The 18,425-nt window shown below is 46.8% G+C and overlaps 1 protein-coding gene and 1 pseudogene across 5 annotated transcripts in view; both read right to left on the reverse strand.

Annotated features, from left to right (window-relative positions):
• IQCA1 (IQ motif containing with AAA domain 1) overlaps positions 1–18,425 on the reverse strand; it is a 170,252-nt gene that overhangs the window by 67,024 nt on the left and 84,803 nt on the right. For all 5 annotated transcript variants that reach the window (XM_009238278.3, XM_063713148.1, XM_024243837.3 and 2 more), the window contains exon 8: positions 16,698–16,823. In XM_009238278.3, coding sequence (XP_009236553.3) covers positions 16,698–16,823 — 126 coding nt within the window. The remainder of the gene's footprint in view (positions 1–16,697; positions 16,824–18,425) is intronic.
• Positions 4,610–14,284, reverse strand: LOC129058176 (large ribosomal subunit protein uL3-like; annotated as a pseudogene).

Here is an 18,425-nt window from a genome sequence, read left to right on the forward strand (position 1 = left end):
AGGCTCACCGAAGCATCCCCTGCTGATACCGGCTTTCCCTTCTCAGTGGCCTCCCCTGGGGTACCCCATGCCCCGAGTTTGATCCTGTCTTCTTTTTTGATTAAAAAACTTTTTTTCTTTTCTTTATTTTTTTTTGGAGACGGGGCTTAAGCGACCCTCCTGCCTCTCCTGCCTCAGCCTCCCCAGTAGCTGGGACTGCAGGTGTGCACCACCACACCTGGCTAATTTTTAAATTTTTCTGTAGAGGTGGGGTTTTGCCATGTTGCCCAGGCTGGTCTTGAACTCCTAAGCTCAGGCAATCTGTCCCCTTCAGCCTCCCACAGTGTTGGGATTATAGGCCTGAGCCACCACACCCAGCCTGGTCCTGTCTTCTCATGCTCACTCCTTCCTTGCTCTGAAGGCTGAGTTCCTAGCCTGAGTCCATCTGTCTCTCTCCTCCACGTTCTTGTAACCAGCCCTTGGAGCTACTCCACGTCCTCTGCTGAGCTGCGCTGCTTGCCAGTTCTAGCGCCAGGGCTGTTCCTTCCTCTCACTACCTGCCCCATCCTTGAGCCTGGAGCTGCCGCCTGACTCTGGGGCCCTGCTTCCTTCCTGGAGCCAGAGTCTAGCTAGCCTCCCTACCCTGGGCCCCCCACAGCAGAGAGAGCCTGGCCACCATCCTTGGCTCCTGCTGCTGACTCTGTGCACCAAGATGGGAGACTGCGGTGCTACCTGCTGCCAGCCCAGGCCATAGCTCTGCTCTGAGCCCCAGCACAACACCCACTCCACCCGTCTGCCGCCAGGGTTCACCTGCGCCTAATAGTGAGAGCTAGGCCCTGCAAACCCACATGTGATGTTTCTCTGCAATAACGTTGACGCTGCCTCAACAGTCAGGTTTCCGATGACCACTATCATGGCTATTGCTACCCTTAGAGAGGGTGAAAGGAACAACGCTGGCCTCCATTCTGTCCTCGGGTTCCCGAAGCAGGCTCAGTACTCTCTATGCAGTGGGAGGAGGGGCGGCAGTTGGGTGGCGCAGGCGTGCCTCCCCTGGGCTGCTTCCTGAGCATGCCCTGACTTGGGCACCTGATGGGCCCTTCCGTTTCTGCGCTCCAGGGTTGGGCTCCGGGATGCGGTGGCCTGAACACGGTGCCCCCACAGTCCCTTGTGGTTGTGTAGTATCCATGCATCAGATCCAGAGGTATTTCTCCTCTCTCTCCCCACGGCCAAGCAATCACCAAACCCCACTGTTGCGCCGCGGAGGCTTTCCTGGGGTCTTCCTGCTTCCGCCTCCAGTCCCACTGCCCTGGCCCCTTGCTCCAAGGTTGGCTAACGCAGGTCACTCTCTTCTCTCCTGCTGGAAGGGATTTGCAGCAGACCTGGCCTCACGATTTCCTCCCTTGGAAGCCCCACAGAGGCATCTGTCTTGGAGCTCCTGGGAGGCACCGTTCCCCACAGGACACAGTCCAAGCCCCTCAGCAGACCACACACGACCCCCACAGGTGTGGTCCCCCAGAAGTGGCCCCGCCCACCTCTGTGGCCTTTGCCCTTGCCACCTCCTGCCTCTGCCGTCACTGCAGAGATGCTGACAAGGCCACCCTCCCTGCACCTGCCATGCTCTTTCCCCTGCTGTCCTGTCCGCTTGGAAGGCCACTCTTGTCCTACGCTTTCTGATGAATTCAGACTCTGAGCAGACCTCCCGTCCTCCTGAAATCCTCTCTGATGGCCTTCCTGCCCTTGTTGCAGGATTGTCACTTCCTAAGAACAGCCCGCTTTTCCCACCAGACACAGCAGGCAGGAAGGACTCTGTCAGCCCTGGGGCCTGGCCGCTTGGCCTGTGTGCGACATTTCCTGGATGAAACAAGAATAGGAAAAGTATAGGCTCAATCCACGGATAAATGGGTAAATACAATGTGGTATTTCCATAAAATGAAATGTTGAACTCACCCACAGAAAGGAGCGAACACAGACATGGGCTACGGAGCGGAGGAAGCATGAAGACCTAGGCTGAGAGCGTGAAGCCAGACCCAAAAGGCCTCACAGTGTATGATCCCGTTTATATGAAAACAGATAAACTCACGGGCAGAAAGCAGATTAGTGGTGGCCAGGGGTAGGGGTGGGGCAGAGGGGGGAAGGGGAGGGACTGTTTAATGGGTGCAGGGTCTCCTTGGGGTTGATGAAAATGTCTCCACTGTCACGCTACTTTACTGCATCCCTCATTGTGATTTTTGCCAGATCTGAGAATTCCTGACCAACAGAACCATCGTTTCTTTAAAGACTCACTTAAACTTAAGTTCTTTAAAGAGGCACTCTCTATTGCTGAAGTGAAACCATAGTGGATACACTGGTTTCCTGATACACATGAGAATACAACACAATCATCGGAATAAAAGAGGCCGGGTGTGGAGCCATTGGACTCTCCCCAGCGCGTGCCCCAGGTGGCTGGGAAAGCCAGGGCTTCCTTGAATCCTCCCCAGCCCAGGGCTGGCAGCGGCTCTCCCTCCCAAGACAGTGCTGGGTTACACCCTGAGCAAAGGCACACTCGGTTGCCTCAGTTACTTTCTGAGGCAACTGTAGCTCTGATCAAGTCACCTCCTGGCTCAAGTGTCCCCAGGGGCTTCCCACAGCCCCCTGAGACCATGGGTTACCAGCTCGCTCAGAGGCCACACCTCCTGCCCCTGCTGACTGTCATCTGTGGTCTGTCCCCCTGTGAATCTGCCGTGTCTTTTTTCAGCTTTGCATTTCAGCTTTGCATTTTGCTTTGAGTCCACTGTGTCTTTCAGCTTTGCATTTGCTCAGGTCACCAGGAAGCAGGGAAGACGCATGAAACGGGATCACAAGAGCTTCCGGGGAGGCTCGGGGTGCTGGGGAGGGGACTCTCACTTCATGGGGAGGGCGGGGCATGGCATGCCTGGAACCGCAGCCCATAAGCCGTGCAGGGGGAGCTGCAGCCAGCGGGGAACCAGGGAGAGAACCTGGACCCAGAAACACCATGGGGCCCAATGCCTATGACACAGCTCACCCACCTTCCAGAGTGCACACTAAATCAAAGCTCTCTGGTAAGAAAGTCCCACCTACGACACAAGGCTTGGGTTAGCTACGCCCCATTCCTGGCTCCCAAGAGAACCAGGCATTAGAGAAAAGCCTGCAACAGCAGCAAGAAAAAGACTAGCTGTGGATAAAGCAAGGCCTGGGAGGAAAGAGGGAGAATTCATGAACGAAAGAGAAATTTAAAATCACTTTAATTAGTATATTTATCCTCAGATATATTATTTATCATCTGTCTGTCTGTCTGCCTCTCTCTTTCCAGGTATCACTAAGGAGTCATACACCTTTATTACTTTTTTGTCAATGTTATTGTCTATTATTGCCATTTTTGTTTTGGATACTCAGATTGTTCTATGTTTGGTCTCTGGGAGCCCCTACACTGGTGAAGCTGTGCTCTTAGAGATGGATGAAGGGGAGGAAGAGGAGGGTGAAGGGGAGGGCTCCAGGGAAGGAGACTGAGGTGTGGCAAAAGGTTTCCAGCAGAAGGAACAGCATGTGTGAAGCCCAGATGGGGAGGCTGTGTCTCACAGGGATGGCTGAAGGAGGTTCGGCAGCCATGGGGACTGCGTGGGGCTGGGCAGACAGACATGAGGCTGGAGTGGTGGGAGAGAGAGCGGCAGAGGAGAGAAGAGGGAGGAAAAGAGAGACAGGGGGACAGAGATGGAGAGACAGAGAAAGAGGACGGCCCTTGAAAGGACCAAGAGCTGTGCTTTTCAGGGAGCTTGGTGTTGGATTACGAGCAGGGCAGCTACCCAGGAGCCTGGTGTGAAGGAATTGGCCCCTTGGGACATCACTCTGGCTGGAATGGGGGGTTGAGGGGTGGGGAGGAGGCTAGTTTGCAGGCATATGTGATGTCCATCTGTTATAGCAGAATCATAATTTATGGCTTAAAAGTTTTGCTGGATGAATAGGTGTAACAAGGTATTTTAAAAAATTATATTTCTTTAGTTGGTGTGGCTGAACTTCATTTTGTTTGCTTTTCTGTTCATTTCCTAACTTTGTGGCCTTATCTTGATTTTTACAAATGAAAGTGCACGAGCCTACCTGTTTACCTGTGAACCTTTCCTGAGCAGCTACTAAGGGTGGGTGGGACTCACTAGGTACTAGTACTGCACGGCGCCTGCCTCTGAGATCCTTGAGTCCTCCTGCCTCCCGGATCCTCGCTCGCCGTGCCTCCCACGGCCCCTCTTCCCCCGATGCCTTTTACTAGGTGGTTCCCGGGTCCAGGGCCTCCCTGTAACTGTCACACACACGTTTCCCCCAATAGAAAGCAGGGGTCGCCTTTCCAGATCCCATCCCACCACTGTGGCTGGCCTTGCACACTCTGGCCCACTTCCTGGGGTGAGGAAGGCCAGCCATGACCCGAGTTCTGACGCTCTCTTCCTCTACACAGGGTGGGTGGCCCACTCCACTGTCAGACAACTTTTTTGACTTAACCCAATGGAGAGTTAAAAAAAAAAAAAAAGAAAAAGAAAAAGAAAAGAAAAGAAAGAAAGAAAAAAGAAAAAAAAAATCCAATGTCCCTAGACCAATTATGCTCAATTAAGTGAGAATTTCTTCCAAGGTGTGTGGACATTGGGAATCATTTTTTTCCTAAAACCACTCCAGGCAGCTAGACTGAAGGCCACATATTCATTGAAGTTGTCCTTCCATCAGCTGACACCCAGTTCCTGGAGCCTCAGGGAGTCTGCACCCTCTTCATGCCCTAAGTCTGCTCCAGATGAAGCCTTCCTGACTCCTATCCCCATTGCTCAAAAGAGATTTCCATATTGTTTGCCCTCCTGGCCATCTCCTGTGGACTGTTCTAGCTACCCAGGCTCCCAGTCAAGCAACGGTGCTGGTTTAATGGTCATGGTGGAGCCATGGCCAGTGACCTCCTTGGCCTTTGCGGCATGTGAAGGTGGCCTGCAGTTATGCTGCTGTCTGGACATTCCCAGTATACCATGAGCCTGGAGTTAACAAAGTCCTCCTATCTTTTTAATGCATATACCATGTAGACAGATTTCTCCTGCTTTGAAATTATACGAATGGTTTTTAGGTGTTTATTCCTAATGACTTGACCGGCTCAGGCTGCTATAAGAAAATATACACTAAGTGCCTTATAAACAAAAGAAATGTATTTTTCACAGTTCCGGAAATTGGCAAGTCCTAGATCAAGGTGCAGATTCTGTGTCTGGTGGGGGCTGCTCTCTGCTTCAGAGACTGCGCCTTCTAGCCATGTCTTCACTCCGCGGAAGGGGCAAAGCAGCTCTCTGGGGTCTCTTTTACAAAGGCACTAATCTCAATCACAAGGGCTCTGCCCTCAGGACCTAATCACCCTCAGAGGCCCCACCTCCTAACACCACCACATTGGTGATTAGCTTTCAATGTATGAATTTTTTGTAGGTGGGGGAACACAAAAATTCAGACCATGGCACCCAACAAATGTAAATTTCTTACATTTGGCCCGCCTAAGTGACTTCATGCTTCTGGAGGGGAGTGTTTATTCATGCCTCCGCCATTTTCCATCTCCATTGCTTTCCACGCTTGCTGGCTGAACAAATAATGAACAGATGAGAGGAGAAGTGTGTTCTCACCTGCAGACTGACCTCAGAGTTGAGTCACTGTAGTATCTGCCTTTTCTGCTTGGCCACACCAGCATGCCATGATCTGTGGTTTGTTGCATCCAACTTTCTTCCCTTTTTTGCAAACTGACCCATTTCCATGGCTCCAGTTTTCTGGGCCTTGCTTTCTCTGGGGCTCCTCAAATATCACAGTTAGTAGCACTTAGACTTGACCTGCCCGGTCTCTGGGTACTGCTGAGACATTCAACTGCACAGAAAGCTTCCTTTAGAGCAGACTGTTGCTTTCTCATTGGCTTCTCACTTTCTCTTCATGGCCCGATCAGTTATAAATCACTCAGCACAAAGCAGTTGTTAAGTGAAAATAAACTTATGGAGGCCTCTCGATTTGATTTAGATGATAGTAGTCCTCCTTTCTCCAAGGAGGATACATTCCAAGACACCAGTGCACACCTGAAGCCTCGGATCATACCAAACACTACATACACTATACTTTTTCCTATATAGAAACAGGCAGGTAGTGTATACAGCATGAACATGCTGGACAAGTGGATGATTCACGTCCATGGTGGGATGGGACAGGATGGTGTAAGACTTCATTCACACTGCGAAGAATGGTGCACAATTCAAAACTCAGGAATTTTCCATTTAATACTTATGGGTCACACTTGACCGTGGGTAACTGGAACTGCGAAAAGTGAAACTGAGAATAAGGGGGGACTAGTGCATATTTAAAAAGCTGGTTTATGGAAACTGACCATTTTTTGTAAGATTCCGGCTACTGTGTGAACTTTGTCCCTTACACAACACAGATAAATGCTGCATGGAGAACGTTTCTAAAGTTTCTTACTGAGAGTCAGTAGGACATACTGAGAGATGCAGAGATGCCAATGCAAATGTTCCCAGAAGAGGCTTTGTTATCAAATATCTTATCCTCTGTATTTGTCTTTGTGAAATTAGGAGGGCAGTCAGAGATAAACCGTGCGCCTTCTTCTTGCCCTCCCCAAATGTTAACTGCTGCTGTAATTTCCTGCCTGGCTTAAAGAGCGATTCAAATACATGGAGGTTTTGTTGAAAAGTTTCTATTGGCAAATATGTGCATCTGAAGTAGGTTGTTGAGGGATGGCTAACATCTCACACTGGTAGGGCTGTGGAAAAATTCAAATAGGGCTGCAACCGTTAGATTTTTCGAAATGAGGGTATACATTTTGGCATACATCTGTTAACATACAAGTTCAAATGTCAAAGGGATCACTCAGCGGCTTTCAGACTACCTGCTCCTCCCCTCTGGGTCCATATCCTGGGGTAGGGGAGAGATCGACCAGTGATTTTGAAGAGGCTGACGATTTCCCACTGGTCTGAGAGTGAAATAGTAATCCCCTTCTCTAGATTCAGAAGTGAAAACCAACCCAGAAACTGTAATGGCTGAACACTATATTTAAAAATTAATATGCACCAAACAACGTGATAGCTTATACAACTAAACTTGAAAAACAGATCAAGCATCTCCACTTTTTTTTTTTTTTTTTTTGAGATGGAGTTTCGCTCTGTTGCCCAGGCTGGAGTGCAGTAGTGCGATCTCGGCTCACTGCAAGCTCTGCCTCCCGGGTTCATGCCATTCTCCTGCCTCAGCCTCCCGAGTAGCCGGAACTACAGGCGTGTGCCACCACGCCTGGCTAATTTTTTGTATATTTAGCAGAGATGGGGTTTCACCATGTTGGCTAGGATGGTCTCGATCTCTTGACCTCGTGATCCACCTGCCTCGGCCTCCCAAAGTGCTGGGATTACAGGCGTGAGCCACTGTGCCCGGCTGCATCTCCACTATTTTTGAGCTTGCATTTAGCTCGTCGTTTTACTTTTCTGCTCATGCATTTCTGTCAGCACTAGGGAATCAACATTCCACATGGCTTTGAGGGCTGCAGAGTGCTACTCTTTCCCCCACAAAAGAAATACAAGAGATAGGAGAGAATCTACGGTGGCAAGTCTAAAAACGTATAGCTGTGTCCTAAATACATTTATCACAAGTTTCTTTGATGGTATCTGGGTTAATTTTTGTCAGAAAGAGCTTCTTGGTTATGAGTACAGCAGTAAGAAATAAATCACATTTCTCACATGGGCCATGCAAGCTGCCAGCTGGTTACTGGCTCTCCAGCTCTCCAGTCTTCTGACTTGGGCTGGTGTCTGCACCACGGGCCCTCAGCTCTCTGGCCTTTGAACTCTACCACCAGCTCTCCCGGGGCCCCCTCTTGCAGATGGCAGATGGTGGGACTTCTCAGGCTCCCTAACCGAAGGAATCAATACCTTATAATGAATGAATCTTTCTCTATATAAATATAAAAGGGCACAGAGGATATATATATACACACACACACACAGGCCACATGTATTGTTTTATACATCGCTCTCCTATTGGTTTTGTTTCTCTGGAGTGCCCTGACTACACTTTCTTCTCAAGCCTTCTCCTCACCTCTGCTGCATCATTTCCCCGCTGTGATCCTCTCTCTCTTTAAAGAACCTCCTGACTGCCTCCATCATAGCCTTAGTTTTCACTCGTCATTTTTTTTTCAGTGGAAAATATTTTATTGAGACCCCACTAGCTGCAAAATCTGTTCCTGGCATTAAGCTCCGTCTTCTATTGCAATTTGGTCTTTCTTGAGTGGTTTCACGAATACTTTCAATGAATACTTTCTTCTCTTCCATGGTCTGGGAGCAGCCATGGCCAAACTTGGCAGTGGTGTCAATGAACTTAAGGTCAGTCTTCTCCAGAGCCCGCCGTTTGGTCTCAGCCAGCAAAGACTTGTGGAGGGTGAGCACTCGCTTCTTGGTTCCCACCACACATTCCTTCAGCATGACAAAGCCACTGGTCACTTCACCATATAGGACAAAGCCACCCAGAGAGTTGATGCTCTTGTCAGGCAGGTCATGGTCAGTGGAGGCACTGTTCTTGATCAGTTGGTCGTCCTTGATAAGGTAGCCCTGGCCGATCTTACAGGTCAATCTTCTTGTTGATCTCAGTGCGGTGATGGTACCCTTTCTGCCCAGCACATGCCACAGAGAAGGCCACACAGGCAGTATGCCATGCCCCAATCCAGGCCACCTTGCACAAGCCTCAGTGGGTCTTGCAGGGTAGCTTCTTGGTGTGTCAATGACTCGTGACCCCTTTGTAGTCTTTGCCCTTGGTCACCTTGAAGACGTCAATCATCTCGTCCTGCCCAAACACTTGGTTCATAGGTACCTGCTGCTCTAGCCTCTCCCGGCCCCATTCCAGCTTCTTGGACACGGTGCCTCTGTTCACGTAGATCTCCATCAGCCGGGCCTTCTTCTGGCGTGGAGGAAGCAGGTGCATGTGGGTGTGGGCAGTGACGTGGATGACTTGGCAGTGCTTCTTCACGCTGCTGAAGTCCTGCTCCAGCTGCTTCTTGCCATCCTTATTCTGCCATTTCTTGCAGTAATTGGTAAAGGCCTTCTTCTTAGATTTATGCCTGTTCTTAGAGAAGTGCTTTTTGCACTCATCGCTGATGTGCTTAGAGAAGATGGTCTTGAAGGTCTGGAGGCCTTGAGGCTTGAGGGGTTTCCACGTAGCCCACAATGCCCACAGCCACCATGGCGGTGTCTCCACAATGGTCACAGCCTCTACCACCTCCTTCTTGTTCATGTTGGATCCTAGCCTGTTGACTTCTTGCACGATGTGGGTCTTGCCAACCTTGTATCCCAGGGAGGCTGGGAGGTGGACCGGCTTGGAAGGGTCATCCTTAGGGCAGCTCTTCACCTTCCCATGACGCGTGCTGTGCACTTCTGAGGCAGGAAGCCGAGGGACCCATGTCTGGGAGTGGCGAACTTCTTGTGAGACATCACGCCATCAAATCTTGCTGGTAGAGTCTATTTTTTTTTCTTTTTTTGAGATAGAGTCTCCCTCTGTTACCCAGGCTAGAGTGCAGTGGTGCAATCACAGCTCACTGCAGCGTTGACTCCCAGGCTCAAGAGATCCTCCCGCTTCAGCTGCCTGAGTAGCTGGGACCACAGGCACACACCATCATGCCTGGCTACTTTTATAAAACTTGTTTGTAGGGATGGGGGTCTCCCTATGTTGCCCAGGCTGGTCTCAAACTTCTAGATTCAAGTGATCCTTCTGTCATGGCCTCCCAAAGTGCTGGATTATAGGCGTGAGCCACTGCGCCCAGCCAGTTCTCACTTCTCATGGCAGAGGGAGTCAGGAGGCAGAAAGAAAACCTTCCTTTCATCCTTCCAGAAATTCCCAGTTGGAAGACTATATAGGAAGTTCATGGTGCTGGATTTCTTCCTGCCTTCCATGCTGTTCCCATCCCCCAGTTGGTTTTAGCTATTCCTCCTGCCTCAATATGTGGCTGTAATCCAGATTCTCCAGCCTCCATTCACATGAATTTTCCTACAACTCATCCGTGCCCCGCCTTCAACTAGAGTTTTCCTGTGCAGGGATATGTCCTGATCTGCACCACTGGTCTTTATCTCTCCTGAGTTTGTCCTGAACTTCCAGCTGTTGAACCATAGACAATGGTTTGACTCAATAGCTCTAAAGCCAGCCCTGGTCCATCTGTTCTCAATCTTCCCTCTGTTCCACTCAAGACACCTGGAGTTCACGTCAATTCCTTGGTCTCCTCCTGTTTCTTCCACACCCTGTCAGCCAGGCAAGTCATCCTTTGTGGTATCTCTTGCATCCTTTGCGATGTCTCTTGCATCTATTTCATCTTTTTATATCCAGTACTTTCACCCAAGGGCAGATCTTCATCTGAGCATTTATTCTTCTCTTCAAAAATAATTACTGCATAGCTCTTGAGTTCCAAGAGCTGTCAGAGATGCCGATCAGAGTTTGGGGTCACTCTAGCTGCTGCAGGGGAACAGGCTGTAGAATGGCAGGAGAGGAGGTGGGGGCATTGGCTGGGAGGCTGGTGCAGTTGCAGCTGTGAGAGGCAATGATGCCTCTTGGTCAGGTGGTTGCTGTGGAGATGGGGAGATGTGGGCAGACTTGGGCTATGAGCGTAGGCTCCTGAAAGAGTCTCCTGCCATTCCATATCCCCCATCAAGCCTCCTCTGCCACTCTGGTGCCTAAGATCATCACTATCCTGAGTCTGCAGTGCCTCCATTGGCCCTTTGCCTGTGTAACCAAATATATCCTTTCTCTAAGCAGTGATTTTTGAGCTTTTTATAAAAGGGACCTCTTGAAAACATGAAGAAAGTCCACACACCTTTTCCCCAGAGAATGTTCCTTCCCATGAAAGTTTACATACAACTGCAGGGTGTTTAACCATGGGGCCCCTGTTCCCTAGGCTAAGGACTCTATTATCTCTGTCACCCACAAGCCAACCTCTCACTTCTTTCCATCTTCTTCTCTTATTGTATTTCAGTGGACAGAGAAGATGCTCCAGACATACATTTCCTTGATGGCACCCTCATTCCTGATAACTTCCTTTGGAAATGCATGACATTCACTTTTCCATTTTTGTAAAGTCATGCAAAATTTGGTTTGAAATGTTCTAAAATAACCTAAGAATGTGGTTGGCTTAATGGTTCAATTTGGAGCACCTCTTTGGGCCAAGGAATTGGAGAGAAGGAGCTGTGGTCAGAGTTAGGTCTGCTGGCACTGCAGATAAACAAATGCTTTCAATGTGAATTGTGCTGTGTAAAGGTCCAAGGGTCTTTCCAGAAGAATTTAGCACTAAGTTTAATCATTTTGAGGCTGGAGTGAATTTAGAGAAGACTCATTAATGTTCATGTGATCATGTTATGACAGGTCAATACCACTTTAAATCGTTCCAAATGGTGTAACATGTGGCTTGAAAAATAACAGAGGAAACAGTTGTAAGGATGATTGCATAGTGCTCTATTACTGCGACTTTTGTTTCTAAAGCCAATGTGAGGTCCACACAACTGTGAGACAAAGGCGATTACTTTGGTATTGAAAGCACCTTTGCAGGACTGCTATCAGTTAGCAGAAAATGTCCTCCTGGCACTAGCACTGTCTTCTGTTAAAGTGCTTTCCACAGAGCATTCCTTAACTGCAGTCCACAACAATTTTGGATTTAAAACTGAGAACTCAAAAGAAAGACTATTTTTTTTGAGAGTTCTGTATATATTCTAGATGCTAATCTTTTCAGATAGATAGTTTGCAAATATTTTCTCCCATCTATAGCTTTTTTTTCATCCTCTTCACTGGGTCTTTCACAGAGCAACTGTTTCTGATTTTGATGAGGCCCAATTTATAAATTTTTCCTTTTATGGATCCTGCTTTTGGTGTCCAGTCTAAGACCTCTTTGCCTAGCTCTAGATTCTGAGGATGTTTTTCCTCTGTTTTAATCTCAAAGCTTCATAGTTTTATGTTTAAGTCCATGACCCATTTTGAGTTAATACTTGTGTAAGGTGTGAAGTTTACCTAGAGATTCATTTTCTTGCCTATGAATGAGAGACTAATTTTTAGAACCTCATATTTGAATGTATTTATTGCACTTCTTTTTTTGTTTTTAGTACAGATGGGGTCTTGCTGTGTTGCCCAGGCTGGGTGCCAACTCCTGGCCTCAAGTGATCCTCCTGACCAAGCCTCCCAAAGTGCTGGGATTACAGGTGCGAGCCACTGGGCAGGACTACTGTGCTTTTGTGTTTTCTCTTCCACTAGCCCTGAGCTGAAGACGAACATCCCAGACTGTTCTGTTTTCTTCTGTTTTTCAGTATCTCAGTATGGAGGGGCTCCAGATGGATCCAAATAAGGAACTGCGAATGTTCATATTTTAAACATTAAACTGTTTCACCAAGTTTCTTGATGAAAAGATCAAATGCGGGCAAGATTATTAATCACAAGATATTTTATTCTAAAATGGTCTTGTGTACAATTACAGAGATCCACCACGACAATCCTGCTCTTTCTCACTCCACTAGCCCTGCAATAAATTGGAAATTCACACAGAAACACTGATTCATTGTGAAATTCAACCAAAACATTCAGCAGTTCTCATGACTTTTTTTGCACTTATAATAGATTTTTTCATATTTATGTTAATTTGTAACGATCTCATGGACTTGTAAAGCTTTTAGCTCTCTACCTGTGAGACATTTAGAAAATAACCTATTTTCCATTTAAAGAGGTTAGTTGAAATATTCAGATAGGATTATCTGAATATTTTAACTAACATATTAATATTTCAATTAAAACATGAGGTCTTTTCAAGTTTTCCAATTTGCATATAGAACTGGCAATTGATACGTGGTCTTATCAAAATAGTGAAAGAACAATCATGCAGCTGGGCCCTGTGAGGGCTGGGATAAGCCAGTGTCCAGACAACTTAGACACAACTATTTTCCTCTCTCTTCTCCCTTGCCCTCTAACCACGAGGAATTATAATGCCTTTTGCTATAGGTCAAAATGTCAATTCTCACAAAAGGATTTGAACAACTGGTCTCAGGAATGGTTTGAGGTACTCTAGGGTTGATACCAGAGTAAGACTTTTAAAAGTCTCTGGAAAGGGTAATCTGATCTCTAAGAAGTGTAGCAGCATAACTTAAACATATCAATTTTTATTAGAGATGACCATTTCTTCTTTTAATAATCACATTGTCACTATGCAGATCTGCATTTTTCATGAAAAACTTCATTTCTGATTCTGAAGGCGTTTCCCCTTCATTTGCAAGCATTTCATAAATGCTGATGTTCTCAAACTTTGCTTTTTGTTCAAAACTGTTCATCGTTAAGTGACTCTTTAATAGCTAGTTAATAAAATACTTTCACCCAACAAAGACCAGATTGTGTAGCTGGTAATTTCAGATTTACACGGAACAAGCTTCACTAACAGCGAATTTTTAATTTGCAAGTATAAAACTCCCTTGTGCATATTTAGAGGAAGAGATTCTTAGAATAAAATTGGAATGCTTCCAATTCTCTTTATTCTTAGGCACTTCTTCAAAATTATCTTGCAGAGTAAGAGTATGATTTTTAAAATTAACTGTATTCAGGGGGCTTTTATTTTTTTCCAGAACAAGCTAGAACTTCTGGGGTATAGGCAGAACAATAGGGCCCTAGGTGGTCTCCCAGATCGGGTTCCCTGGAAACACTCAAATGGAGATGGATGTAGGTGGTCTACTGGGAACACCACCCAGAAGGAAGAGATGGAGGGAAGCAGCCCTGGGCAGAGGGAGAAGCTAAGTTGTGATGCAATTGCAAGAGAGCTATCAGCTAATCCCAAAGGGAGCAACAGAAGCTGGGAGAACTCTTGGAGTTGTCCAGGCAAGGTGAGGGGGCTGGCCTTTGGTACTATCACGTGACTATCCTTGGATGCAGGCTGCCCCAGAAGGGGTGTAACCTGGCTTGCAGTAGCTCCCTTAGACTGGAGCAATTCCTGGGGTGGGATTTAGCTGTGAGTGTCAGCACTGTCATGTGGGGAGCCAGGTGCTTGAGTGCCTTGGTCCTGAAAGGGGTATCCAAGGGGCCCAACTCAGCATCTACTGCCAGTGAATCGGGTTGTGCCGCAAATGAGCAGTAGGGGGTCTCTTTTCTTTTGTTCATTCAGTGAGCATCAGTGGAACATGGTCAAAGAAAGGGATGAAGACAAATGAAGGCAGACGGAAGAACCACTGCGGGTCACAGTGCAGGAGCCGAGCCTGTGGAAGGAACGACTGCCTTCAGTCGGCCAGCCGCAGTCATGCCTGGGGTTTTGAACACAATGTTGGCTTTTATTTATTTATTTACTTTTTTATTTATATATATATGTAATTTTGCGACAGAGTCTTACTCTATCACTCAGGCTGGAGTGCAGTGGCACATTATTGGCTCTTTGCAACCTCCGCCTCCTGGGTTCAAGCAATTCTCCTGCCTCAGCCTCCTGAGTAGCTGGGATTACAGGCGCCTGCCACCATGCCTGGCTCATTTTTGTATTTTTGTAGAGATGGGGTTTCACCATATTGGTCAAGCTGGTCTTGAACTCCTGACCTTAGGTGATCTGCCTGCCTTGGCCTCCCAAAGTGCTGGGATTGCAGGTATATATTTTTAGTAGAGATGCGGTTTCACCATGTTGGCCAGGCTGGTCTCGAACTCCTGACCTCAGGTGATCTGCCTGCCTCAGCCTCCCAAAGTGCTGGGATTACAGGCGTGAGCCACCATGCCCGGCCAAAATGTTGGCTTTTGTTACCATTGCCTACATCGTGCCAGATTTGGGTGCTGTGATTTTATGTTTACCATTCCCCTTTCTCCCTTGCTTGTAACTTCTAACTCAAGTAGCTCGTCCTGCTTGACCGCACAGGCTATCCCTTTTCTCTCTCACTGTGACCTGGCACCAGGGTTCCCAGACACAGTCTGCCAGATCCTCGGTGCTGCTCCTCCCACACAGAAATTCGCGAGTCTGTGTGCTGGTCAGAACCATCCTTGTAACATGAGGAGCATGACTGTGGCTGTCTGAGCTGGAGCTGGGTCACTGCCTCTCAACAGTCACTGTGGATCATAACCTCTACCAATTCACTCTGGAGAGCTGATGCAGACTGGAGTCACAGCAGGATCGTGATCTTTTTTTTTTTTTTTTAATATTACTTTAAGTTCTGGGATACATGTGCAGAACGTACAGGTTTGTTACATAGGTATACATGTGCCATGGTGGTTTACTGCACCCATCAACCCATCATCTAGGTTTTAAGCCCCGAATGCACTAGGTATTTGTCCTAATGCTCTCTCTCCCCTTGCCCCCCACCTCCCGACAGGCCTGGATGTGTGATGTGCCCCTCCCTGTGCCCATGTGTTCTCATTGTTCAACTCCCACTTATGAGTGAGAACATGAGGTGTTTGGTTTTCTGTTCCTGTGTTAGTTTGCTGAGGATGATAGTTTTCAGCTTCATTCATGTACCTGCAAAGGACATGAATTCATTCTTTTTTATGGCTGCATAGTATTCCATGGTGTAGATGTGCCACATTTTCTTTATCCAGTCTATCATTGATGGGCATTTGGGTTGGTTCCAAGTCTTTGCTATTGTAAATAGTGCTGCAATAAACATACGTGTGCATGTGTCTTTATAGAATGATTTATAATCCTTTGGGTATATACCAGTAATGGGATTGCTGGGTCAAATGGTATTTCTGGTTCTAGGTCCTTGAGGAATCGCCACACTGACTTCCACAATGGTTGAACTAATTTACACTCTCACCAACAGTGTAAAAGTGTTCCTATTTCTCCACAGCCTTGCCAGCATCTGTTGTTTCCAGACTTTTTAATAATCACCATTCTAATTGGCGTGAGATAGTATCTCATTGTGGTTTTGATTTGCATTTCTCTAACGACCAATGATAATGAGCTTCTTTTCATATGTTTGTTGGCTGCATAAATGTCTTTAAGGATCCACTCTTCAGAGCTGATTCCGACTGGATTTTGGTCAGCCATGAAGTGGTATCTGACTGCAACACACTCTACTTCAAACATAGTCATGTTTTAGGATGAGGCCATCTTCAAGCCTGAGATCTATTTCTCATAGAAAGAGTTTATGCTGAAAGCATGTGGGCCCTAAGAGTGTACTTCTCCCGCAGGCTTCACCATGAAGACCCCCCCAGTTATTGGCAAGTTCATCCCACCTCCGCTTCCAACCCCCCTACACGTTGGAAGGACGGGCCCAATGTGACGCTGTGTGAACTCTGATTTCCTTTGGTAACAAATACTTCTGTTAAAATATATCCAGATGTCAGTGCTAGATGATAAATTTGAATGAACACATTTTGGTTAAATTAGTATGATTATTTTGACTTTCCAGTGTTTACTTGATTTGTTAAGCATTTTTACTTCTCTCTACCATTGAGGAAAGACAAGTGGGATAATTTATTTTGAGGAAGGAAAACTCAAATCTATCACGTATGTGAAAAAACATGTGAGGTATCTGAGTTGTTGAAACTACGACTGATCCTAATTGATACTTACAAGTTATAGAAAATGTGGCAATAGATTGCTGATCAGTATTTAAAAACTGAAAACCTGTTGGTCGATAACATGGTTTCTCTAGGAAACAAATGGCTGCACTCCCATCAGATTTGTAAATATCTCATTGACTTAAAGCAAAGAAGTCAATAAAAAGAAAATGAAATCAAATTTCTAAAATTTCATACAAATATTTTACCTTATTTTTCTCCTTTGTTCCTTTCTTTTGTTTTTTGGCGTTCTTGGGTTGTTTTTCCTTTTTCTTCTTTTTCTTCTTTTCGTTTTTTTCTTCTTCCTCTTGGTTTGCAATGACATCCTCAATAACCTAGTGAAAACCAAAATAATTATACCATTTTCATAGATCCCTATCAAGAGAAGGACTGTTTTCCCTGTCTGAAAGGAAGTTTTTGTGCTGGTCAGTATCACCTCTCTGCCTGGCCCTGGACCCTGGAGGCTCACCCCTTCTGGGGCATGGTGGGGCTCCTGCCTACCATCTACCCTTAGCTGGATTCATGAATAGGGGGCAGCAGCCTCAGTGTAGATGGAGAGAGAGTCTCGACATTTTTGAGCCCAGTTCCTTCCTTAATTCCACCCACTCCAGCTCTTGGAGGTTCCACAAACTCTAGGGGAGGTCATAGCTTCCTCAACGTCTCAGCAACAGCTGGATGTGCCAGCCCTGCCCACAGCTCGTCAAAATCCAGGGGGAGGATGCCACTGTTTCCTGCTAGGCTCCAATGGCAACAGCCACTCTTGCAATAACTTCCATTTTCATGAGTTCGTTTCTTTCACCAGTGATTTAATTTATATCCCCTACAATGACAAAAGACCTTTTATCCTCCTAAATTATAAAATATTTGTTAAAAAGTATCCAGTTCACATAGGATTAGCACCACTGGAGAATTATTATAGATTTGTTAAAAAAACATATAATTCAGTTCAATACAACAGTGTTCACTGAGCACTCACTCACTGCCTTAGAGAGCTGTGAATTCCAGGAGAAATAAAGGTGATAATGACAGGACACGCTTCCTGTTTGGCCCCCGGGGCTCTGCTCATGACTCGTCATGTGGCCAAGACAAGCTGCATAAGCCCTCTGAGACTCAGTTTCCTCAGCTCTAAAATGGAGCCAGCATCTCCGCACACAGCACTTAGGATCCGCCGGGCATGCTTCTGAGAGCCTCACAGAGTCAGACTCCTGCACTGCTACACCAGACGCACGGTGGTTGCTGTTGTTGCCCCGTTTTATGGATGAGGGAACTGGGACACATACAGTGCAGTATCCCAGCCAGGGACACACAGCTAGTGAGTAGCTGAGCTGGGATTCAGCACGTGCTTAACCAGGATGAATTTCATAATGTAGGGAGAAAAGAGGCATGATGTATAAGAACACATGTCAACTTATTCCATCGTACAAAATGCACAGAGTGAAACCAACAATCCATACTCCAGTCTCAGGTACATACACATGTAGTCCAAGTACAAAGGAATGTAAGGGAATGACATACTCCAGATTAAGTACAGCAGTTGCCTTTGAAGATGGAGCAATTAAAAAATTGGGGGTGGGGAGACAAGGGCTAATATCGTTTTATCCTAGTGTGGAGAAAGGCAAGAGGTGAAGCATGTGTTGTACACATATTTGGCCATGCAAAAATGATCTTTTCCCAGCCTAGGCAACATGATGAAACCCCATGTCTATAAAAAAATACAAAACATTAGCCAGGCGTGGTGGTGCACACCTGTACTCCCAGCTATCTGGGAGGCTGAGGTGGGAGGATTACCTGAGCCTGGAAGGTAGAGGCTGCTGTGAGCTATGATCCAGCCACTGCCCTCCAGCCTGCGCGACAGAGTGAGATCCTGCCTCAAAAAACAAAACAAAACAAAACAAAACAAAACAGACAAAGGCTCACCTTGACTCATAGAATCAAGG

The sequence above is a fragment of the Pongo abelii genome, chromosome 11 (assembly GCF_028885655.2).
Source record: "Pongo abelii isolate AG06213 chromosome 11, NHGRI_mPonAbe1-v2.0_pri, whole genome shotgun sequence".
In the NCBI taxonomy this organism is placed as follows: Eukaryota; Metazoa; Chordata; class Mammalia; order Primates; family Hominidae; genus Pongo; species Pongo abelii.